Below are 21,814 nucleotides of genomic sequence, written 5' to 3'. Positions count from 1 at the left end.
ACAGAGCAAGACTCTGTCTCAAAAAAAAGAAAAAAAAAAAAAAAAAAAAAAAGAAAGTTAATCAATGTAAAATGATTAACACAAAACCATATTAATAGAAAAAAGTAGATGCAGTAGCAGCAAGAGTATCCCGAAGTAGTGTGAAGTATATAACATCAAGAAATGTATAAAACTGCCTTGTAAACTAGATAAAATTCTATACTATATGCTTGTATTTTCAATAATCGACATATTAGCTCAGCGTGGCAAAAAACATCCTTGTCAACATTGATCATAGATCATATTATAGTCGAGACTGATATGAATTGCCATTCTGCTGATTCACTATAAAGATGCAATTCAGGGCTGGGTGCAGTGGCTCATACCTGTAATCCCAGCACTTTGGGAGGCTGAGGCGGGTGGATCACCTGAGGTCAGGAGTTCGAGACCAGCCTGGCCAACATGGTGACATCCCGTCTCTACTAAAAATACAAAAATTAGCTGGGCATGGTGGTGTGTGCCTGTAATCCAGCTACTTGGGAGGCTGAGGCAGAAGAATCTTTTGAACCAGGAGGCAGAGGTTGCAGTGAGCAGTGAGCTGAGATTGCGCCACTGCACTCCAGCCTGGGCAACAGAGAAAGACTCCTTCAAAAAAAAAAAAAAGAAAAATGCGATCAGGCCTTATCCCTAGATACTCTAGTTCAGCAAGTCCACAGGGGCCCAGATACCTATATTTTTTACAAACTCCAAAGAGATTTTTAATGCAGAACTTCTAGCTGAGAACGTCTGATACTGAAGCTACAGTCCTAAAACAATAAAGAAGGCCTTGAGATGCTTTAAAAATAAATAAATAAATAGGGGTCCAGAGACTAGGTGTGTGCAATGACAAAAGCCAGCAAACTAGTTGATAAGTTGTCCCATGTAATTCTATTTTCTACACAGGTTTTTGTTTCTTGGTTAGGTCCTTACATCACTGGTTCTCAATCCTAACTCCTAAGAAGCTTTTAAAAAATATTAGTGTCCATCTTCAAAAACTGATTTAACTGATCTGTGTCAGGGCCTGACATTAAACACACACACTCTCTCTCTTTCTCTCTCTTTCACAATTTCTGTTTGAGGAAAAACAAAACAATCAATCCCCCAAAATCTTCCAGGTGATTCTACATGAATACGCTGAGATGATTTTGCTCTCAAAGGCACTTCTGTTTTTTTTGAGACAGGGTATCACTCTGTCACCTAGGCTGGAGTACTGTGATGTGACCATAGCTCACTGTAGCCTCGACTTTCTGGGCTCAAGTAAGCGTCCCACCTCAGCCTCCTGAGTGCCTGGGACTACAGCTGCATGCCACCATAGCTGGCTAATTAAAAAAATTTTTTTTGTAGAGGTGGAGTCTCATTATGTTGCCCAAGATGGTCTTGAACTCCTGGGCTCAAGCCATCTTTCTTCCTTGACCTCCCAAAGTGCTGGGATTTACAGGTGTGAGCCACTATGGCCTCAAAAGCACTTTTATGATTGAAAGCTTAAATAGCAGGAAGTTTATGACATTAGCAGATACTAGCTACAAAGTGAAAAGAAGCAAGCTTTGACTGTATACTCCTTTGTTTTCCTCTGTATTAAATGTGCTCAGTTTGACATTAATTTGCACTTATTTATACATGTTGCTTTTAAAAGATGGTTAAATGTGTGTTGTTTTATATTTCCATTTATAGTGTTAAAAACTCAAGACTATGCACTCTAGTTTTAGTTTTCCATATTTTCAAGTACTTCACCAAGAGCTCTGAATGAAAAGAGAGGTATAGTTATTTCCTGAAGTTTATTTATTTTATTAATTAAAAAAAATTTTTTTGAGACACAGTCTTGCTCTGTTGCCAGGCTGGAGCACAGTGGTGCGATCTCGGCTCACTGCAACCTCCGCCTCCCGGGTTCATGCGATTCTCCTGCCTCAGTCTCCCAAGTAGCTGAGACTATAGGAGCGCCACTATGCCCAGCTAATTTTTGTACATTTTTAGTAGAGAGAGGGTTTTACCATGTTGGTCAGGATAGTCTGATCTCTTAATCTTGTGACCTCCCTTGGCCTCCCAAGTACTGGGATTACAAGTATGAGCCACTGCACCTGGCCTCATGAAGTTTACGTGAAAGAAAAACTAAACCACAAACGTTACTTCTTTAATATCCTTACAGAAAATGGGTTTTTACTATGACAGAAGTGAATGCAGTAAGTAACTACTGCAGGTCCATGAGATTAAAAGAAGCAGAACCACCTAACTTCCATTCCACCCTTTCATGAATTGAATAAACTGAGAACTTACCAGTCTGCAAGGTAAAGGACCAAACAATGGTTTATCTTCATCACTCAGAATTCTTTCTACGAATTAAAGATGGTTAAAATGGTAAATTTTATGTTATGTACATTTTAATATAATTTTTTTAAAAGGTTAAAAAAAAGCAATTCTGCAGACAGTACAATATTGTCAGTTTTCAGAATCTTCAAAGTCATTTCACAAGAATTAAGTTTGGTTACAGAGTAAAAATGAACAGTACATTTCTTCAACTGACAAGAAGCTATAACCACCACCAAGAGTTCTCTGTTGCTGTGGTTAATTTATGAACTATCAAACTAGTATTTTGTCAGTACACTACATTTCTTGCTTCTCAGTCTTATTATTTCTTCATATTGTTGCCCACTTTAAACATTTCATTTAAAAACATGATTCTACACATAATTCATATCAATGAATGCTTCTGACTTACAGAGGAACAGCTGTAAATCTCTTACCTATGCTTTGGATGGTGTATGCACAGCTACCCCAACACATTATGGGCACACGAGGATCCTCTTCATTGGGATGAACCTTTAGTCCCACCTTGTATGTAGCAGTTCCAAATGTCATTAGCATTTCTTTTATGCTCTCAGAATAAGGGTTCCTGAAGTAAACGTGTAAAATTAGCTCAGAACAATGTGCACATATCAATCAAATGGTTCAGTTTCTTAACAGCTCTTTGCTATATTGAAATTGAACCCCTTCACATGTATCTAGTGGTAACTGTACGCAAAATGATTACAGATACGCAACTGCCCCTGCCCAAGAGGAGTTAGGCTTTTTGATTTAGCAGGGGTGAGGCACAGGCTGAAAACAGGGTGCTGGGCAAAGGTCTACAGACTAAACAGTGAGATCCTTGACCCTGTTTCCCATCCTGAGAACATCAGCAGTGTACATCCTCTGCCACAGAGATTAGTTTTTCCAGTGAACAATCCTCAGGGGAAAGTTGGTTTTATACACTGACATCTGGGGGTCACCAAGTAAAAGACTGGAGGTGTCCTGATCATCTTTACTGTGAGGCTTGCAAGTCAGCAAGCTCCAATCTGTCCACCAGGTACCCTTATGCTCATTGGCTTAAGTTATCCAAGGACCAATAAACATTTAAGGAAAGCATCAAAGAGATACACCAAAACAAAGAAGCAGAGAAACAGAACTCAGGGGAAACAGACAATGTAGAAAGTAAAAAACTTATAAGCAAATTAGGGTATCAGTTCAATAGGGGCAACAGTGAGCTAATACAACGACCTCAAAAAACAAAATCCAGGAGAAAATTATTTAAGAAACAACATAAAAAATTCTCAGAAATGAAGGATATGAATGTTCAGATTCAAAAGGTTTATTGAAAGCCTAGCAAAATAAATAAAAAAAGATTCATATACCAAGAAATATCACAGAAAATTTCAAAACACTGAAGAGATAAAGAGAATATCTTAACAGTTTTCAGAAGTAACAGAGTTATTAGCCTGGGTGCAGTGGCTCATGCATGCAATCCTAGCACTTTGGGAGGCCAAGGTGGGTGGATCATTTGAGGTTGGGAGTTCGAGAACAGCCTGGCAAACATGGTGAAACCCTGACTCTACTAAAAATACAAAAAATTAGTGGGGCATGGTGGTGCATGTTTGTAGTCCCACCTACTTGGGAAGCTGAGGTACGAGAATCCCTTGAAACTGGGTGGCGGAGGTTGCAGTGACCTGAGATCGTGCCACTACACGACCCTGTCACTTCATTCTGGGTGACAAGAGCGAGACTCTGTCTCAAAAAAAAAAAAAAAAAAAATGTAGTAATAGAGGTACAAAGGAACCAGGCATGGTGGCTCACGCCTGTAATCCCAACTACTCGGGAGGCCGAGACGGGAGGATCACTTCAGCCCAGAAGTTCAAGGCCAGCCTGGACAACGTAGAGAGAACTTATATCTAAAAAAAATTGTAAAAAAAGTGCCTGGGTGTGGTGGCTGACGCCTGTAATCACAGCACTTTAGGAGGCCAAGGTGGGTGGATCATCTGAGGCCAGAAGTTCGAAACCAGCCTGGCCAACATGGTGTGAAACCCCGTCTCTAATAAAAATACAAAAATTAGCCAGGTGTGGTGGTTCATGCCTGTAATCCCAGCTACTTGGGAGGGTGAGACAGAAGAATTGCTTGAACCCAGGAAGCAGAGGTTGCAGTGAACTGAGATCGCACCACTGCACTCTATCCTGGGTGACAGAGTGAGGACCTGTCTCAAAAAAACAAAAACAGAGTCGGGTGAGGTTGCTCACACCTGTAATCCCAGCATTTTGGGAAGCTGAGGTGGGCAGATCACGAGGTTAGGAGATTGAGACCATCCTGGCTAACATGGTGAAGCCAAGTCTTTATTAAAAATACAAAAAATTAGCTGCGCATGGTGGCCCACACATGTAGTCCCAGCTACTCAGGAGCCTGAGGCAGGAGAATCGCTTGAACCTGGGGAGGTGGAGGTTGCAGTGAGCCAAAAATCTTGCCACTGCACTCCAGCCTGGGTGACAGAGCGAGACTCCATCTTAAAAAAACAAAACCAAAAACCAAAAATAGTTACAAAGGAACAGGAATTAGAATGGCATTAATTTCTCAATGGATATAGAATTTAGTAAAATAATAGCTTCAAAATCTAGATGAAAAGTTACTTCTAACCTATAATTCTATACCCATACTATCAATTGAGCATATGAATAAAAAGAACATATTTTCAAACATGAAAATATACCATCCAGGTATCTTTTCTTAGGAATCTGCAAAAAGAGCAAGTATTTAAGAAAGAGGAAGACACTCAATCCAGAAAATAAGAGGAGCAGGGTCAAGAGAAGTGATAGCTGTCTCCTATCTTGACTGTAAGATAACAGAGGCTGTGTAGGGAAGGAGGGATCATCTGACATGTCTGAGCACTTAGAAAAGCTGTCAGGAAGCCAGGTATGCTGGCTCACTCCCGTAATCCCAGCACCCTGGGCGGCTGAGATGGGTGGATGACCTGAGGTCAGGAGTTTGAGACCAGCCTGGGCAACAATGGAGAAACCCTATCTCAACTAAAAATACAAAAATTAGTCAGGCGTGGTAGTGTATGCCTGTAGTCCCAGCTACTTGGGAGGCTGAGGCAGGAGAACTGTTTGAACCTGGGAGTCAGGGTTGCAGTGAGCTGAGATCATGCCACTGCACTCCAGCCTGGGTGACAGAGTGACACTCTCTCTCAAAAACGAGGAAAAAAAAAAAAAAAAAAGAAAAAGAAAAATTGTTAGGCACTGGAGAGATCTACTGTACCATTCAGAAAAAAACAAAAAATACATATACAGAAAAAAAGTACATGAAAAAGACAAGGCAATTTTTAATTATAAAAAAGACAAACTGTACAAGAAAGGAAATATAATTCTAATATGCAACTTGTATTAGCAGAAACACAGTTATTGTAAAGTCAAATTGACAACTAGATTTAACCAAAAACTGAAATAATTTACCAGTCAACAGTGAAAATACTGTCCATTAGAGATATGGAAGTAAACACTAGAAGTGACGAACACAGCAAGAGGACTGGGGGACTGGGCAGACAGAAAACTGAAGTTTTTTCTTTCTTTTCTTTTTTTTTGAGATGGAATCTCTGTCTGTCGCCCAGACTGGAGTGTACTGATTGGTGCGATCTTGGCTCATTGCAATTCCCGCCTTCCAAGTTCAACTGATTCTCCTGCCTCAGCCTCCCAAGTAGCTGAGATTACAAGTGTGCACCACCACGCCCAGCTAATTTTTGTATTTTTAGTAGAGACAGGGTTTCACTGTGTTGGCTAGACTGGTCTTGAATTCCTGATCAAGTGATCTTTGGGAGCCTTGGCCTCCCAAAGTGCTGGGATTATAGGCGTGAGCCACCATACCCGGCCTGATGCTTTTTCTATTCAAGTCTTTTTTTGTTTTGTTTTGTTTTGTTTTGTTTTGTTTTGTTTTTTGAGACGGAGTTTCGCTCTTGTTACCCAGGCTGGAGTGCAATGGTGCGATCTCGGTTCACCGCAACCTCCGCCTCCTGGGTTCAGGTAATTCTCCTGCCTCAGCCTCCTGAGTAGCTGGGATTACAGGCACGCGCCACCATGCCCAGCTAATTTTTTGTATTTTTAGTAGAGACGGGGTTTCACCATGTTGACCAGGATGGTCTCGGTCTCTTGACCTCGTGATCCACCCGTCTCGACCTCCCAAAGTGCTGGGATTACAGGCTTGAGCCACCGCGCCCGGCCGCTGTATTCAAGTGTTATAGGTCTGTATTTATTGAATTACTTAGTACCTGCCAGGCACAGCTTCCGGGTAGCTTTATGTACATTATATCACTTTATTCTAATAACACCTATGAATTATCCTAACTTAACAGATGAGGGAATTGAGGTACAGGGAGTCAAGCAGTTTGTCCAAAGTTGTACAGTTAATAAGCTGTGGTACTGATTAGATGCTATCAAGGAGAGTCAGGTAAAGAAAGGGGTGTGGTGGGTGGGGGGAGGTCAGCAATGCCGACTGGGAGAAAGAGGTGAGAGTTAAACATGCCACGTGGCTCTTAGATTTTTTTCAATGTACAGCAATAAATACCATCATGCAATGCTTTTTTTGCTGTTGTTTTTGAGACAAGGTCACACTCTGTCACCCAGACTGGAGTGCAGTGGCACAGTGAAGGTTCACTGCAGCCCCCACCTCCTGGCTCACACTATCCTCCTGTCTCAGCCTATGTTTAAACGTTAGAACTAAAGATCACTATCCTATAACATTTTGCTCCCTTGCTTGCCAAATCACATTCCTCCTAACTGCTGACTTAATCATTTATTTCAGATGGGTCAAATTTAAAAGGAATAAAATAATATACTCACTTAGGATGAAAATCAGGCCTGAACCCTTCAGGGAGCTGTAATTCATTCATATTTTCTGAATTCTTTGAAGAGGCATTATCTACAGAAACAGGCATTTTTGTACTATTATTCAACAGATGACAATATTCCTATAAAGTATGGTCATATAGTTAAAGAAATTAAAAACAATAGGAAAAAAATTCTCTAATAAAAATTGGCATAACAACCATATGAAACATGAAAACACTATTGCTCTAGTTGACCAAGGCCCTTTCTTCAGTTATCTATGCTTTTCCTCACAGTGCAGCCACTAAAACAAAAACATGAGTACCTATTCTGTTTCTATGAAAACGAGTGATATAGATCCTGTTCATATTACGTTCCCACAAGGTCATAAGTGCAGTGCATGGTATATGAAACTTGGGAAGCCTTTAGGAATGCCAACGGTAAGGTGAGTTAGCCCACCAAGAACTAAAGCTAGCTCTGCAACACTCAGTTACATCTCCCCCACCTCCAGAAGCTCTTCAATAAAATGGGGGAATAAGTGAGAAGTGTTTATTATAAACTTCACATGAACTTGTGTGTTTAAGGAATAAGGAGTAATGCAGTGAAGTCAAGTTTTGTTTATTAAGACAAGGAAAATTAGAATGAGTCAAATTTTAACTGGGAGGTTTTACTTTTAAACAATTTCTTCTGGAAAAACATTTTCTGATGACCTCGGACTTTAGGGAAAAATGAAAACAGGTTACCAGAACTTACTAGGAGTACTTTCTTCTTTCCTAAGAAACTGTAATGCTTTTATTTGCTGAGATATTGTTCTAATCCACTGAGTCAGATTTGGTTGGTCTGAAAAATTTAACCTGCTAGAAAAGATTATAGAAAGTATTTAGTGTTTTATTATTGTTCCTTAAGATACAAAAGACTCCTTAAATGATCAAAGGCATATTTTAGACACACTCCAAATATTAAAAACAAAAAGGATAAGGGAAAATTTGTTGCCTAAAAAAAAATTCAGGATATTGGCCAGTGGAAATGAATATATTATTTGTCATTATGATGGTAATAACACTGTATTAAAAATCTCACTCTTCAGTACTGGAATTTGCTAAAATTTCTTAAGTATCACAATCGCCATCACTATTAATATCTACCATGTGCTTATTATGTTACAGGCAGTTAGTAAATCATTTTACTGCAACTATCCTATGGTATTAGATTTAACCCTCAAAATATCCCTACATTTTGTTTTAGGTTGTATTATTTTTTGCACAGGTTGTATTCCTGTATTATTTGTTTAGGTTGTATTCCTATATTTTGCAATAGGTTGTATTATTGTCCCCATTTTACAGATGAGGAACCTGAGGTTTAGAGCTATGTAACTTGACTAAGGCCAAATAAGGGACAAAGCTAGCATTCAAACTTGGCTCTGTCAGATTCCAGAGCCTGTGTTCTTTTTATGACTGTATTCAAATACGACTAAACCATAATAAATCTCATGGGCAAAAATCAAAAAGTGGACCAATAAAGTGGCAGGTGAAATCCAACAAGGGTGATTTCTTCGTATACACAGTTAACCTCAATCTAACAATAATCAATTTCTTTATCAGTTCAAATGCAGGTAAGTCAGTACCATGATATTCTTTTATAATTAAAAAGCATGAGCTTACACTCAAATCTACTAATATTTTAAGAACATTTTGTGGTAGCATAGACTAAGACACCACAATGTTTAACTCCTAAAACTGACAAGAAAAAACTGACTTTGTTTTGAACTGAATCCAAGTAACAACACAGAAATGGATCATTTATATTCATGTAACTTAATATTTGTGCATGCAAGGTAGATAGCATAATTCCACGTTGAGAAATGAAATTCAGATTTGCATAGCAGATATTATCAAATCCATATTTGAAATGACTGTGTCCCATACTACTAATTCCTAACTAAAAGCATCCAAAAAATTATGAAGTTAAAGAAATTTTCTATTTTCTTTTTTTAGTTTGCTAGGCAAATTCTAAAAGAGCTAAAAATATGGAACACTTCGCGAATTTGCGTGTCATCCTTGTGAAAGAGCCATGCCAATCTTCTCTGTGTCATTCCAATTTTAGTACACGTGCTGCTGAAGCAAGCACTTACTTTATTTTTGACATAGGGTCTTGCTCTGTTACTGAGGCTGAAGTGCAATGGCATAATCAAAGCTCACTGCAGCATTGACCCAACTGAGCCTCCCACCTGAGTCTCCCAAGTAGCTGGGACTATAGGCATATGCCACTACATCCAGCTAACTTTTTACTTTTTGTAGAGACTATGTTGTCCAGGCTGGTCTTGAACTCCTGGGCTCAAATGATCCTCCCACCTTGGCCTCCCAAAGTGCTAGGATGATAGATGTGAGCCACAATGCCCAGCTGAGATTTTCCATTTAAAATATACCAGAAGATTTTCACTTTTTGCCTGGTTCTTATAAGTAGGAATGGCCAGCAAATTGCAAAGAGTTTTATTCAAATTTTAGACTGTCCTATAAAGTCAGTTTGAGCTGTTCCATCTCCCCTTACTGAGCATCTCTTGAAAAGTGTATGGGAGATATTCAAAGTAGGGTCTCTAGAAATAAACCAGATACTTGGTTTTCATGAATACACAGGAATTTTATAGCTTAGAAACTGTTAATTTTTGGCCTGTTCCTCTCTAAAAACTAGAATCATATTCTGCAGGTCTTCTAGAAGAAATAACTAAAATTTGAAAAGTATCTGGAAAACTCTATGCAATTGCCTAGACTAAGTTTTCCTCCCTGATTTATTATTTCAATATCTTCAAAGCAAACTATTGCTCTGTTATAAGTTGTCATAAGCCAAAACTTACTTGTTAAAAATATTTCTCGGAGGAAGCAGCAGAGGAATAACAGTATTACTCAAGCATTCACAAAGGGGGCAAAGGAATTCTCCGTTTTCTACATCATAGCTTGTATGTAAGCGTAATCTCTGTTGCCTTCGCTGTTCTTTAGCTTGAACGGAATCAAAATACCTTTATAATTAGAGAACATGAGGTATCAAAACAATGGTAATTTATATAAATGACAGCCACAAGCTTCAACATTTTAAATAAGTTGTTTCCACAAATAGTTCAAAAATGAAAATGTTTTAACACCATTATTTTTAACATGATTTTTGAGTGATTTTAAACTAAATTATTTTAAACATGATTTTTGAGTGATTTTAAAAAACAAAATGAATAAAAAGTTAAAAAAAAAAAAAAAAAAAAAAAAAAAAAGAATGCCATGTAAAAAAGCATTCACAAAGCAGCAACAAATATTTCTTGGTGCCATTGTTCTCTAGCCACTTCCCCAAGGCTGGAGGCTTTTTTGTTTGTTTTATTTTTGAGATGGCGTCTTGCTCTGTCACCCAGGCTGGAATGCAGTGGCACGATATTGGTTCATTGCAACCTCTGCCTCCCATGTTCAAGTGATTCCCATCTCAACCTCCCATGTAGCTGGGACTACAGGCAAGCGTGGTGGCTACATGTTAGAGGTAGTTCATAACTGGGTAAGCACAGTTCTAGAGTAATAGTATTATTGATTTGTTGGTTTTGCAGAAGCATAGAAAACCCTAAGGTAGAATAAATTTAGGACTATGTCATCTTATCACAGGGAGCCATTATAATTTTGGGAAGTAATAAAGTAAGTACTAACATCTTTGGAATCAAGAGTTGTCCACCCTGGACCCAAAGAAAGACAACATTACCCTTCTAGTGTTTATCCTACTGTAAAAACCCTTTTCTTCATCCACAGACTGACACAGATAGATCCACTTCCTTCTTTGGAAGATAAACAAAAGACTTGGATATAAAGCTAAATTTAAAAATATATCTGACATACTTTACATCTATGACAAGGCAAGTAACTTTTGTTATTTGTTAAGCAATGATATGGAATTTTTTTCTTCAACATTTTTAGATTTCTTCAACATTCTTTCCCCGTTTCTAGAATAAAATTTCCTCTATTTTAAAAATGTTGAGCCCTTAGATAAACTTCGCTTGACAAATATTAAGAATATAAATTACCTTTGCCAACAATGGGCATGCATAATGTGCCCACAGCTACTAGTGTGTGTTCCACAAGACAAGTCAGGGTGCATGAATAATGGATCATATTTTTCTGCATTACAAAACAAAACAAAAACAAAAAGCAAAGAATTTACTTTTCCTATAACAAATGTGTAACTTTAAATTGTAAAATCTTTGATAGACTTGTAAATTTGAAATGAAATGCTAGTTTATTTCTTTTTATCTGAGATACCAATAATTTATGCAAGCCCTTGGATTATTTAGAAAGCAGGATTCTAATTTTCACAATCCACAGGAAATTAATTAAACAGTCTCAAATTGTAAACTGAAATTTGAATTGTGAATTTAAGTATATCCAATCTTTAGAACATTTCACGCTTTCAGGGCACTGAGATATTCCAATTCCTTCTATCATATCCTGAGCTTAAGGTAAAAGAGATACTCTCTTCATGGGGCTGCCTTATGTACGTTCAGGGCAGCTGGGTTACAATGATCTCTAATAAAAAATGTTTTGGCAGTAATGAAGCGCTCCCTAGAGGACAGACTGCCTAACAACACTCATACAGAGAATAATCGTATCAGAGCCAAAGTGACAACAAAAAATATAAGCACATGCCAGATCAGATGGAGGAAAAAAAAAATAATTGAGTCTTCTGTCCCGGTGCTAATTTTTATATTCAAAGGGGATGAAAAATCAAGAAGAACAGAATGGATGTCTGGCTTCTTTCGGAATGCTTTGAATTCTTTATATAAATTAGTATAATCTTAGAAATTTCCTAACACTCTAGAAAGAATTACTTCTATTTGCTTTAATAGTTTAAATTTACTTTAACACCAGAACGGTGCAGATGTCAAAGCATTAAGAAAATCTTTTATGATATATATTGTGAAAGCATTTAGAAAATCCACTTACAGCCAGCTAATGTTTTTTCTTCAGGAAGTAACAAATTAAATAAAATTAGCAACTTTGTTTTTGGCCTGGAATGAAATTTATAAAGCATGTAGTTCAAATAACCTTTAAAAAAAAAAAAAAAAAAAAAAGACAGGGTCTTGCTCTGTTGCCCAGGCTGGAGGGCAGTGGTGTGATCCCGGCTCACTGCAACCTGTCTCCTGGGTTCACGCAATTCTCGTGCCTCAGCCTCTCAAGTGCGCCTACAATCTCAAGTGCAGCTTTATTACAGGTGCACGCCACCACACTCGGCTAATTTTTTTTTGTACTTTTAGTAGAGACAGGGTTTCGCCATGTTGGCCAGGCTGGTCTCGAACTTCTGACCTTAGGTGATCCACTTGCCTCGACCTCCCAAAGTGCTGGGATTACAGGTGTGAGCCACCACATCCAGCCCAAATGACCATTTTAAAGATGAAGCAGACTAATCTTTCATAAGTAGGTTGTGAAGACTTTCCTAATACAGGGAAGGCAATTCTACAAGTGTGCTCTCAAGCCTCCTTTCACTCTGCAATGTGAAAGGCACTGGCTAAAGAAGTGCTCTGGGAATTCCCAAGACACAGTTCCTACTTTCAAGAAGTTTACTAGGTATTGCTGAAACATATGCATACAGAGCACAACCTACAAGCAGAGAAATAAATGTGTCTTTGGTGGACACAATCATGTGCAGTCTGGATCTCCCTGCTTTATTCCCTCAGTTGCTGAAAGAGAGCCCTCAACTATCCGACACGGTTAACTGTATCTCAAGAACCTGCTTTGATACACAGATACACAATCTGTGGTGGTATTGCTATTCTAAGTCAGAATTTGGCTCAAGGGTTGCCTCTTACATAGCTAACTCTCCATCACTTTTCTCAGGAGATTCTACTCTGGCTCTATCAATAAGACAAAATAATTATTATTTCAATGTGTCAACAAATTACCGGGACTTTATAAGTGTATTGAAGGATGGGAGACTGTTAAAGGCCAAAGTATGCAATGTTATATCACAAAGAAAAGCTTTTCTTTGAATCCCTGCTATTTATCAGCTATGTGATTCAGGTATAACTTTCTGGAGTGGTTCCACATCTGCCAAGTGGGGAATTCCTGCCAAAGTTACCTGCTAAAGACATGGCCCAATTCTATGGAGTTATTCTCAGATTTAAAAAATCTCAATGTATCATCAACCATATTATCTGGCTGTTGTTATTAATAGGGAAGATGAGGATCTAGCTATGACTTACCTGGATCTTGAATGAATTTACTTCTGTTTTTTGATAATACAGTTGATCTCTGAACAAATGCTGCCAAGACCATCGCCCTGCTTTCCACTTTAACTTCTTGTTCCTCTTGACACAATATACATGTAACAAATTGTCTTTGTTCAGGAACCTGAGTTTGTGTGGGACCCAGTGCTGTAAGTGTCATATCTGAAACCACAGGGCTGCAATACAAAGGTTATTAATATAATTAAGGAGCCTAAAACTTTCTATAGAATCATAAAATAGCAGACCACAGGTATGTACATATTTAACACATGGTTTTGATAACTTGGATTGTCAAGTCTTTGGTATGTATCAAAACCATCTCTTTTAATCCTCACAGTAATCTAATATGCAACACAGATGCCAAACACTCTAGGTAGCTGAGTATAGTGTAATCATTCTTTCACGAATGTCCAAGGTCTTCTGCAGAAAATACCAACTAGGTGTACACAGGAATTACCATATCTATACCCAGAGATTTCTAAGACTAAATCTTCTAAATGGAGGTCACAAAATTTACCTATGAATTTTACTAAATTACTTTAGGATTAAAAGTATTACAAGGAAAAAAAGCAACACTGCCCCTAGTTGAGAACAACTGGTCAAGAGATTAAATTTTTTTTTTTTTTTTTTTTTTTTTACCTGTTATCAAGAACAGCAGAGGTTGAGGCATCCAGTTCTAATGTCTGCTGAAAGAGTTCTTTGTTTTCATCAATGAAATGCCGCTGCATTTCAGACATCTGAGCCATGATCTTTTCTCTGCGCAATCTGGCGATCTCGGCTTTCCTCTTCCTCTCAGCTTTGTCTTTGTCTCTTGAACTCTGAAATTATGCTCCATTCAATTAGTCCATGAGATGCTAAAATGCACTTTTTTTTCCCAAAGCAGAAATATTTTTATTGTAAATACCAATTTAAAAACTATTCTGTAATCTCACTTATTTAAACAAGAGAAAAGACAAATTGACCTAACAAGTTTTAAAGAAAAAAAGCAGACAAAAAATAGCTACAACAAATAGAGATAAATAGTGGCACATTTCTTGGAATTTAAATGTTGTGAGAGTAACATCAACTGCCAAGTTCCTGCAGACACATTTAACTTGTTCACACTGAACTTGCTATAATTTTTTAGTATTATCACACTTTACTTTTTATACCTCTTCCATTATGGTTCCTTCTGTCTCTGTCATGGGACTGGTAGGTGAACTCTCCCTCATCTTTTTAATAGCATTAAAAGTCTACAAAAAAAATAAAAGTATCAGTATCCTGTATGAAACATTACCTCAATGTACGCATAAGAAATATTTAATATTTCTTACAAAAAGCAGTCAATGTAGGAAATTTTACCTTTAATATCCACCGAATCATGTCTTTGTGGATTTCTAGGTAGGGAGCATTTTGTAGTGTTTCCAGCATAGCTAGTATGCTAGGAGAGTTTTTTGGCGCTTCACCCGGTTCTATGGCAGAAAAATAAAAGGCACAATAACAATAGCTAACACTTCATAGTACTTATTCTATGCACAGTAACATAAATGCAGTTGCTTATAATACCTATTGCCCATAATTTGATTATGGCTCTATTGAAATAGAGATTTTCAATACTCCTTGAGAATGTGACATATTTGTCCTTTACAAACAAGTTGCTAACAACTCAAATTAGTTAAGCATTCAAAAGTGACTTTTTATAGCAAATGATTATTTTAACATCCCTTTAGCAAAGTTACATACAAATTCAGCCAAAAATAATTGGTGTATCTGAGATTTTACAGGTCTAAGAAAATTAGCATTAAGAGGTATATATGTACAAATATATCTATTTGCTCTGACCATTGCCTTTAATAAAAACCACATTCAGAATAAAATGAATTTTTTCCCTAGGAATTAACTGTTTATTTGAATAAAAGAGTCGAGTCCATATTTTCTATTAGTCTGCAGCCAGAAATGTACAATTATTGATTTTCTTGATTTTGGTGCTGCCATTCTGGAAAAATGTTCCTTTTCCTAAGAGGGGAAGACATTGAACTATGTGATCTTTAATATTCTGTTAAATCTAAAATTCCATGGTGTGCATTAGGGATGTGGCTCTAGATAAGAGAGGTTTCTTTGCAAATAAATTGTTTATCTTAATTATGTAAAATGTTTAATGACAAGAATAATGTTGAGGGAAAATGATGATTATTTAATAAAACGGAAAGAGAAAGTAAGAGAGAACCTAGTATCTTTTTTTTTTTGAGACAGAGTATCACTCCGCCGCTCAGGCTGCAGTGCAGTGGTGAGATCTCAGCTCACTGCAACCTCCACCTCCTGGGTTCAAGTGATCCTCCTGCTTCAGCCTCCTAGCCTTTTCCACTATGCCTGGCAAAGAACCTAATATGTTATAGTGATGAGTGAATGAAATTAGGAAGTATCAGCTGGGCATGGTGGTTCATGCCTGTAATTCCAACACTTTGGGAGGCCGAGAAGGGAGGCTCATGAGGTCAGGAGTTCGAGACCAGCCTGACCAACATGGTGAAACCCTGATTCTATTAAAAATACAAAAATTAGCTGGGTGTGGTGGCTCGTGCCTGTAATCCCAGCTACTCAAGAGGCTGAGGTATAAGAATTGCTTGAACCCGGTAGGCAGAAGTTGCAGTGAGCCGAGATTGCGCCATCGCACTCTAGCCTGGGCAACAGAAGGAGGCTGAAGCAGGAGGATCACTTGAACCCAGGAGGTGGAGGTTGCAGTGAGCTGAGATCTCACCACTGCACTCCAGCCTGAGCGGCGGAGTGATACTCTGTCTCAAAAAAAAAAAAAAAAAAGATGTTAGGTTCTCTCTTACTTTCTCTTTCCTTTTTATTAAATAATCATAATTTTCCCTCAACATTATTCTTATTTGAAAAAAAAGAAAAGAAAAGAAATTAGGGAATATTTTGTGTGGTTATTCTAAAATAAACACATGAGAAACAAAGAAAGCAAAAAACCTGTATTAATCCATAAAAACAATATGGTAGAGAAAAAGAATAGGTAATAACTGGCATCCAAGAATAGTCTTCAGTGGGGAAAGGTGGCTCCTCCTCTTGCTCTCATTTACTTGGATGAGGGCAAAAAGGAAAACTAGAGATGCAGCAGCAGACAGAATTACTTCCTCCCTGTCCCCTGGCAACGCAACTCTCACAGTTATCGTTTAGGAAGAAATGGCACTGAACACAGTTACAGAAATAATCCTTTTCAATCAAAGCATTTATAAACTCCTATCATCATAGCACCATAAATTCATTTAAAAACACCTCAGTGAATGGCTGACTACAGGTCTGAGGCAGGGAAAGTACAAGATGAGCTTGGGCATCTTTTGGGCCAGAAAGTGAGTTGGTATTCAAACACTAATGGGGCTGAGTGAAACGGGGACAGAAGCTGACTAAATAAACTCCCACTGACCAAAATGGGCATAATTTGAGCATCAAAAGCAATAATTATAAGTGACTATGAAACATTGAATAAAAATCCATGAATACTATTTTTAAAAACTCTGAACAAAAAACATTCAAAGTTGCCACAATTGCAGGGAACTATCAGACCAATGGCTGATTCTGAAAATTAATAAATAAAAAGCTTGTCTTTGAGATGTGAAATATTATGTCTATAACAAATGGTTCAAGAAAGTATGTAAATATAAAAGCAAATATAGCAAACTATTGAATCTAGGTAGTAGGTATATGGATGTTTACTGCACAATTCTTTTGACTTGTCTATACGTTTGAAATTTCTAAAATAAAAAGCTAGAAAAACTCCCTGGCCTTCTGTTCAAAAGTCACATTTCTTTTTTTTTTTGAGACGGAGTTTCGCTCTTGTTACCCAGGCTGGAGTGCAATGGCGCGATCTCGGCTCACAGCAACCTCCGCCTCCTGGGTTCAGGCAATTCTCCTGCCTCAGCCTCCTGAGTAGCTGGGATTACAGGCACGCGCCACCATGCCCAGCTAATTTTTTGTATATTTAGTAGAGATGGGGTTTCACCATGTTGACCAGGATGGTCTCAATCTCTTGACCTTGTGATCCACCCGCCTCGGCCTCCCAAAGTGCTGGGATTACAGGCTTGAGCCACCGTGCCCGGCCCAAAAGTCACATTTCTTTATATGAAATGACAATCTAATCTCCTATAATTTTTCTTTTAATACTGTAAAATCTTACGTCAACCACGCTGACTCTAATTTTGAACTTAGCCCTAGGTATTTTTATAAAAATACATCAGGGTTTAATACAGGACGTTTACTACACAGATGAGTACATATAGCCTCATATGTTTGGATTAAATATTACCCTTTTAGAATCTATATGATTAAATAAGAGGTTATTAAGTGATAGTTCGAGTTAGTTTAGTAAAAAGCATATGTACATACTTGATATCTTCTGAGTGAAGGCAAATGTTACTACATGCTCTTCCGTGACATTCTCTAAATGTTGTTTTTCTTCTTGTAGTGCCATTCCGATTAAATGCAATACCTTGAATAAAATGTTTTTTAACTTTTAGCAATAATTTTTAAAAAATCAAGCACATATTTTTATAAGAAATAGCAAAAAAGAATTATTGAAAAAGACAAACTATTAAACATTAAATATAATTAAAAACAATCTGAAGTACTAATTTTTTTTCTTTTTTTCTTTTTTTTTGAGACAGAGTCTTGCCCTGTCACCCAGGCTGGAGGGCAGTGGTGCCATCTCAGCTCACTACAACCTCTGCCTCCCGGGTTCAAGCGATTCTCCTGCCTCAGCCTCCCAAGTAACTGGGTCTACAAGCGTGTGCCACCACACCCAGCTAATTTTTGTACTTTTAGTAGAGATGGGATTTCATCATATTGACCAGGCTGGTCTCGAATGCCTGACCTCAAGTGATCCACCTACCTCAGCCTCCCCAAGTGCTGGGATTACAGGCATGAGCCACGATGCCCGGCCTTGAAGTACTAATTTTTATTAAATGAAAAGAACGAGGTTCATTTTCTAATAAAGAATTATTGGCAAGGAAAACAAAATTTTCTACTTCAATGAGAAAGAAATTTCAATAGCAAATTCTTAGGGTAAGCTAAAATTACCACTAGCTATGACCAGCAATTCATATAATAGATAATTTTCAGTTTTATTCTATACCTATACTACAGACTTAAAAAAACCTGCCAAGAATCAGTGGTCAAATTATTATAAAGCTAAAAGTATCTACCATGTAATTATCCAGTCTATGACACTACCTAATTTAATTTCTCTAAGGACTAAATCTTCATCATCTGAGAAAGATATACTTTTATCTCTACTGCCATATCATTTATAAACTTCATAGTTCTTCAATGTATCTCACAAAAGATTCCTTACCAGGCTTCTAAGAGAGTGTATCCATCTATCTGTTTTTTTTTTTTTTTACTGCTTTTATCCCATGCCCCAGTTTTTTTGTTTTTTGAGATGGAGTCTTCCCCTGTTGCCCATGACATGATCAGCTCACTGCAACCACCGCCTTCCAGGTTTCAAGCGATTCTCCTGCCTGAGCCTCCCGAGTAGCTGGGATTACAGGCATGTGCTGCGACGCCCAGCTAATTTTTGTATTTTCAGTAGAGACAGGGTTTCACCCTGTTGTACAGGCTGGTCTTGAACTCCTGACCTCAAGTGATGCACCTACCTTGGCCTCCCAAAGTGCTAGGATTACAGGGGTGGGCCATTGAGCCCGGCCTATATCCCAGTTTTTGAAGGAGATGTGTGTGTGGTGTCTCTGTATCTTTCCCTTGGTTGTCAAAGACTTGGAAGAACTAGGTGACATAATGCAAATGTACATGTAAGGTAAATACTGTTCACACATTTTCCCTCCATTATTTCCCACAAATCTTTGTTCACATAATGCTGACAGTACATGACAGCTAGTACAGTTGTACTGGTAATGAGCTAGTATACCACAGCTCCATGCTTTTATACTTTAAATATGCTTACAGATAAATCTAAGGGCATTATGAGAATACATACATCTTAGCCAGTGAGACAGAAAGAAAGAATGATAGCTGTGGAGGAAGGCTCCAAAATTTGAATCTGAATTCTGGTTTTACTGCCTTCAAGCTATTAATATATTCCCTTGGGGAAGGCCTCTGAGCTGATGTCATCATCTTTAACATTGGAAAAAACAGCTTCCTTCTATAGTTCCGAGGATTACAAACACTGTACACAAGTGCTTAACATGGCCAGGCACAGTTGCTCATCCCCGTAATCCCAGCACTTTGGGAGGCTAAGGCGAGTGGACTATCTGACGTCAGAAGTTCGAGACTAGCCTGGCCAACATAGTGAAACCCTGTCTTTACTAAAAATATAATAAATCAGCCGGGCGTGTTGGTGGGCACTGATAATCCTAGCTACTCGGGAGGCTAAGGCAGGAGAATTGCTTTAACCTGGGAGGCAGAAGTCACAGTGAACCGAGATCACACCATTGCACTCCAGCCTGGGTGACAAACAAAAAAAAAAAAAAAAAAAAAAAAAAAGTGCTTAGCATGGAATAAGGCATAGCATAGGTATTCTGTTTAATGAATAATTATTATATCACTTAGCATTTGGGTAATATGGGAAGTTAATGGAACATCACTGAAACTTGGCTTCCTCATCTAACAATGGGAAAAACGTATCTACTCACAGGAATGTTGTTTGAAACCAATGAGATAATGTAAGAATGACTTACATTAAAGTAAAATACAAACAAGGGCCCAGGCATGGTGGCTTACGAATGGAATCCCAATACTTTGGGAGGCTGAGGGGGGAGGACTGCTTGAGTCCAGGAGTTCGAGACCAGCCTGGGCAACATGGCAAAACCTTGTCTCTATCAAAAATACAAAAATTAGCCAGGTGTTGTGATGCATGCCTGCAATCCCAGCTACTTGGGATACTGAGGTGGAGGGATTACTTGAACCCAGAGGTTGCAGTGAGCCAGGCAGAGGTTGCAGTTAGCCAAGATTGCACTGCTGCACTCCAGCTTCCTGGGTGACCAAGCCAGATCTGTCTTAAAAAACCACAAACAACAACAAAAACAACACAAACAAGGTTCCAAACTTGCCACTTAACTAGCTATAGAATCATAAGTCTCTGTCAGTTTCTTCAACTACAAAATAAGAATATGGATGATTCAAAAAAAAATTTTTGTTTTGGAAAATAATTAGATTAGAAACATATATAAAAGATTACACATTATATCAATATCAGAGTACTACATATATGCAGACCAGGACTAAGCAAGAAGAGAAAGATAGCCCAATGGGACTGAGGTAATAACAACCATGTGGTAAAAAAAAAATCTGTCTGGCACGTGTTTTCACTGTCAGATACAAAGGCTGTAACAATATATTCAAGTTAGGAAAACACGATACATTTTGGCCTAGTTTTCCTGTGTATGGATACAGACAAGAGTATTTTGCTTGTACTATAAAATACTAAAATATAAATAACAAATGTCTCCAAACCTACCCTTTGCAGCATGGACTCTGACCAGGCATATCCATTATGTTCCACAGCCCATTGCAGAATTGTTCCCATGATGCATAACATGACATCTGACTGCAAAATGTTAACCAGGCTTGCAAACAGAGGGCAGAATGGAGGCAAAACTGGAGGTGGAAGAGCTGAAAATACAGTTGTTATTATTGGTTTCTTTTATAGAACATGCTTTAAAAACCATCTCTTCGTTACTTCTGATAGTTTTAACTAACGAATACTCATTAACACACACCTTAAAGCTATTATTTTACCTTCTCAAGGTCAAATGCATAAAAAGAGCCACATAAGTAGCAGCAGTACAAAAGTCTTTTACCCTAGAAAGTTCTTAAGATCTGAGATAAAAATCAACCCAGAGGAGACATAGTACACACTATTTCTATGTTAACATATTTATTATTCCTTTGAATAGGAGGTTGTTCACTAGGAAAGCTTTTATTCAAATCTTTCATTCCACCAAGGACAATCATCATAGTTAATGGAAAACAATGTTTAACCAGTAAAAAAGATGGGCAGGAAATTTTTGGAAAGATTAAAAATACCTGTATCTTCCCTATTTTGTCTTTTCAATTTCCGTTGAGCTTCTTCTGCCTAATAAAAATAAAGTTATTTGGACCGGGAATTAGTAATACAAAACATATCTAAAACCAGTGACATAAGTTCATTTTTGTTGTATTATTTTCTTTCTTTTTTTTTTTTTAAATCTTTTCTGGCCAATCTTTGATAACATATTTTCTTTCTCTTTTTTTTTTTTGAGACAGAGTTTTTTCTTTTTTTTTTTTTAAATCTTTTCTGGCCAATCTTTGATAACATATTTTCTTTCTCTTTTTTTTTTTTGAGACAGAGTCTTGCTGTGTTGCCCAGGCTAGAGTGCAGTGGTGCAATCTCAGCTCACTGCAGCCTCTGACCCCTGGGTTCAAGCGATTCTCCTGCCTCAGCCTCCCAAGTAGCAGGACTATAAGGCA

General features: G+C 37.9%; 1 protein-coding gene and 1 non-coding gene across 7 annotated transcripts in view; both read right to left on the bottom strand.

The window, feature by feature from the left end:
• The window catches only part of UBR2 (ubiquitin protein ligase E3 component n-recognin 2), a 118,178-nt gene that overhangs the window by 18,713 nt on the left and 77,651 nt on the right, over window positions 1-21,814 (bottom strand). For 3 of the 6 annotated variants that reach the window (XM_017547291.2, XM_017547290.2, XM_037745304.1), the window contains 13 exons: window positions 21,392-21,440; window positions 20,823-20,977; window positions 17,741-17,843; window positions 14,714-14,823; window positions 14,524-14,604; window positions 14,012-14,190; window positions 13,349-13,548; window positions 11,177-11,270; window positions 9,980-10,141; window positions 7,882-7,985; window positions 7,144-7,222; window positions 2,757-2,905; window positions 2,290-2,345 (listed from right to left, as the gene is read on the bottom strand). In XM_017547291.2, the coding sequence (XP_017402780.1) occupies window positions 2,290-2,345; window positions 2,757-2,905; window positions 7,144-7,222; window positions 7,882-7,985; window positions 9,980-10,141; window positions 11,177-11,270; window positions 13,349-13,548; window positions 14,012-14,190; window positions 14,524-14,604; window positions 14,714-14,823; window positions 17,741-17,843; window positions 20,823-20,977; window positions 21,392-21,440 (1,521 nt within the window). Of the gene's footprint in view, window positions 1-2,289; window positions 2,346-2,756; window positions 2,906-7,143; window positions 7,223-7,881; window positions 7,986-9,979; window positions 10,142-11,176; window positions 11,271-13,348; window positions 13,549-14,011; window positions 14,191-14,523; window positions 14,605-14,713; window positions 14,824-17,740; window positions 17,844-20,822; window positions 20,978-21,391; window positions 21,441-21,814 lie in introns of those variants that run through there. The other 3 variants (XM_017547292.2, XM_017547294.2, XM_037745305.1) reach the window with 3 other exon arrangements.
• On the bottom strand, window positions 9,149-9,255 carry LOC119473966. The gene has a single exon (XR_005203241.1). It is a non-coding gene; the product is annotated as a U6 spliceosomal RNA (small nuclear RNA).

This window comes from Cebus imitator, unplaced genomic scaffold (assembly GCF_001604975.1).
Source record: "Cebus imitator isolate Cc_AM_T3 unplaced genomic scaffold, Cebus_imitator-1.0 Scaffold197, whole genome shotgun sequence".
In the NCBI taxonomy this organism is placed as follows: domain Eukaryota; kingdom Metazoa; phylum Chordata; class Mammalia; order Primates; family Cebidae; genus Cebus; species Cebus imitator.
Note: the sequence above shows the minus strand (reverse complement) of the source record. Positions and strands in the feature narration are given on the sequence as shown.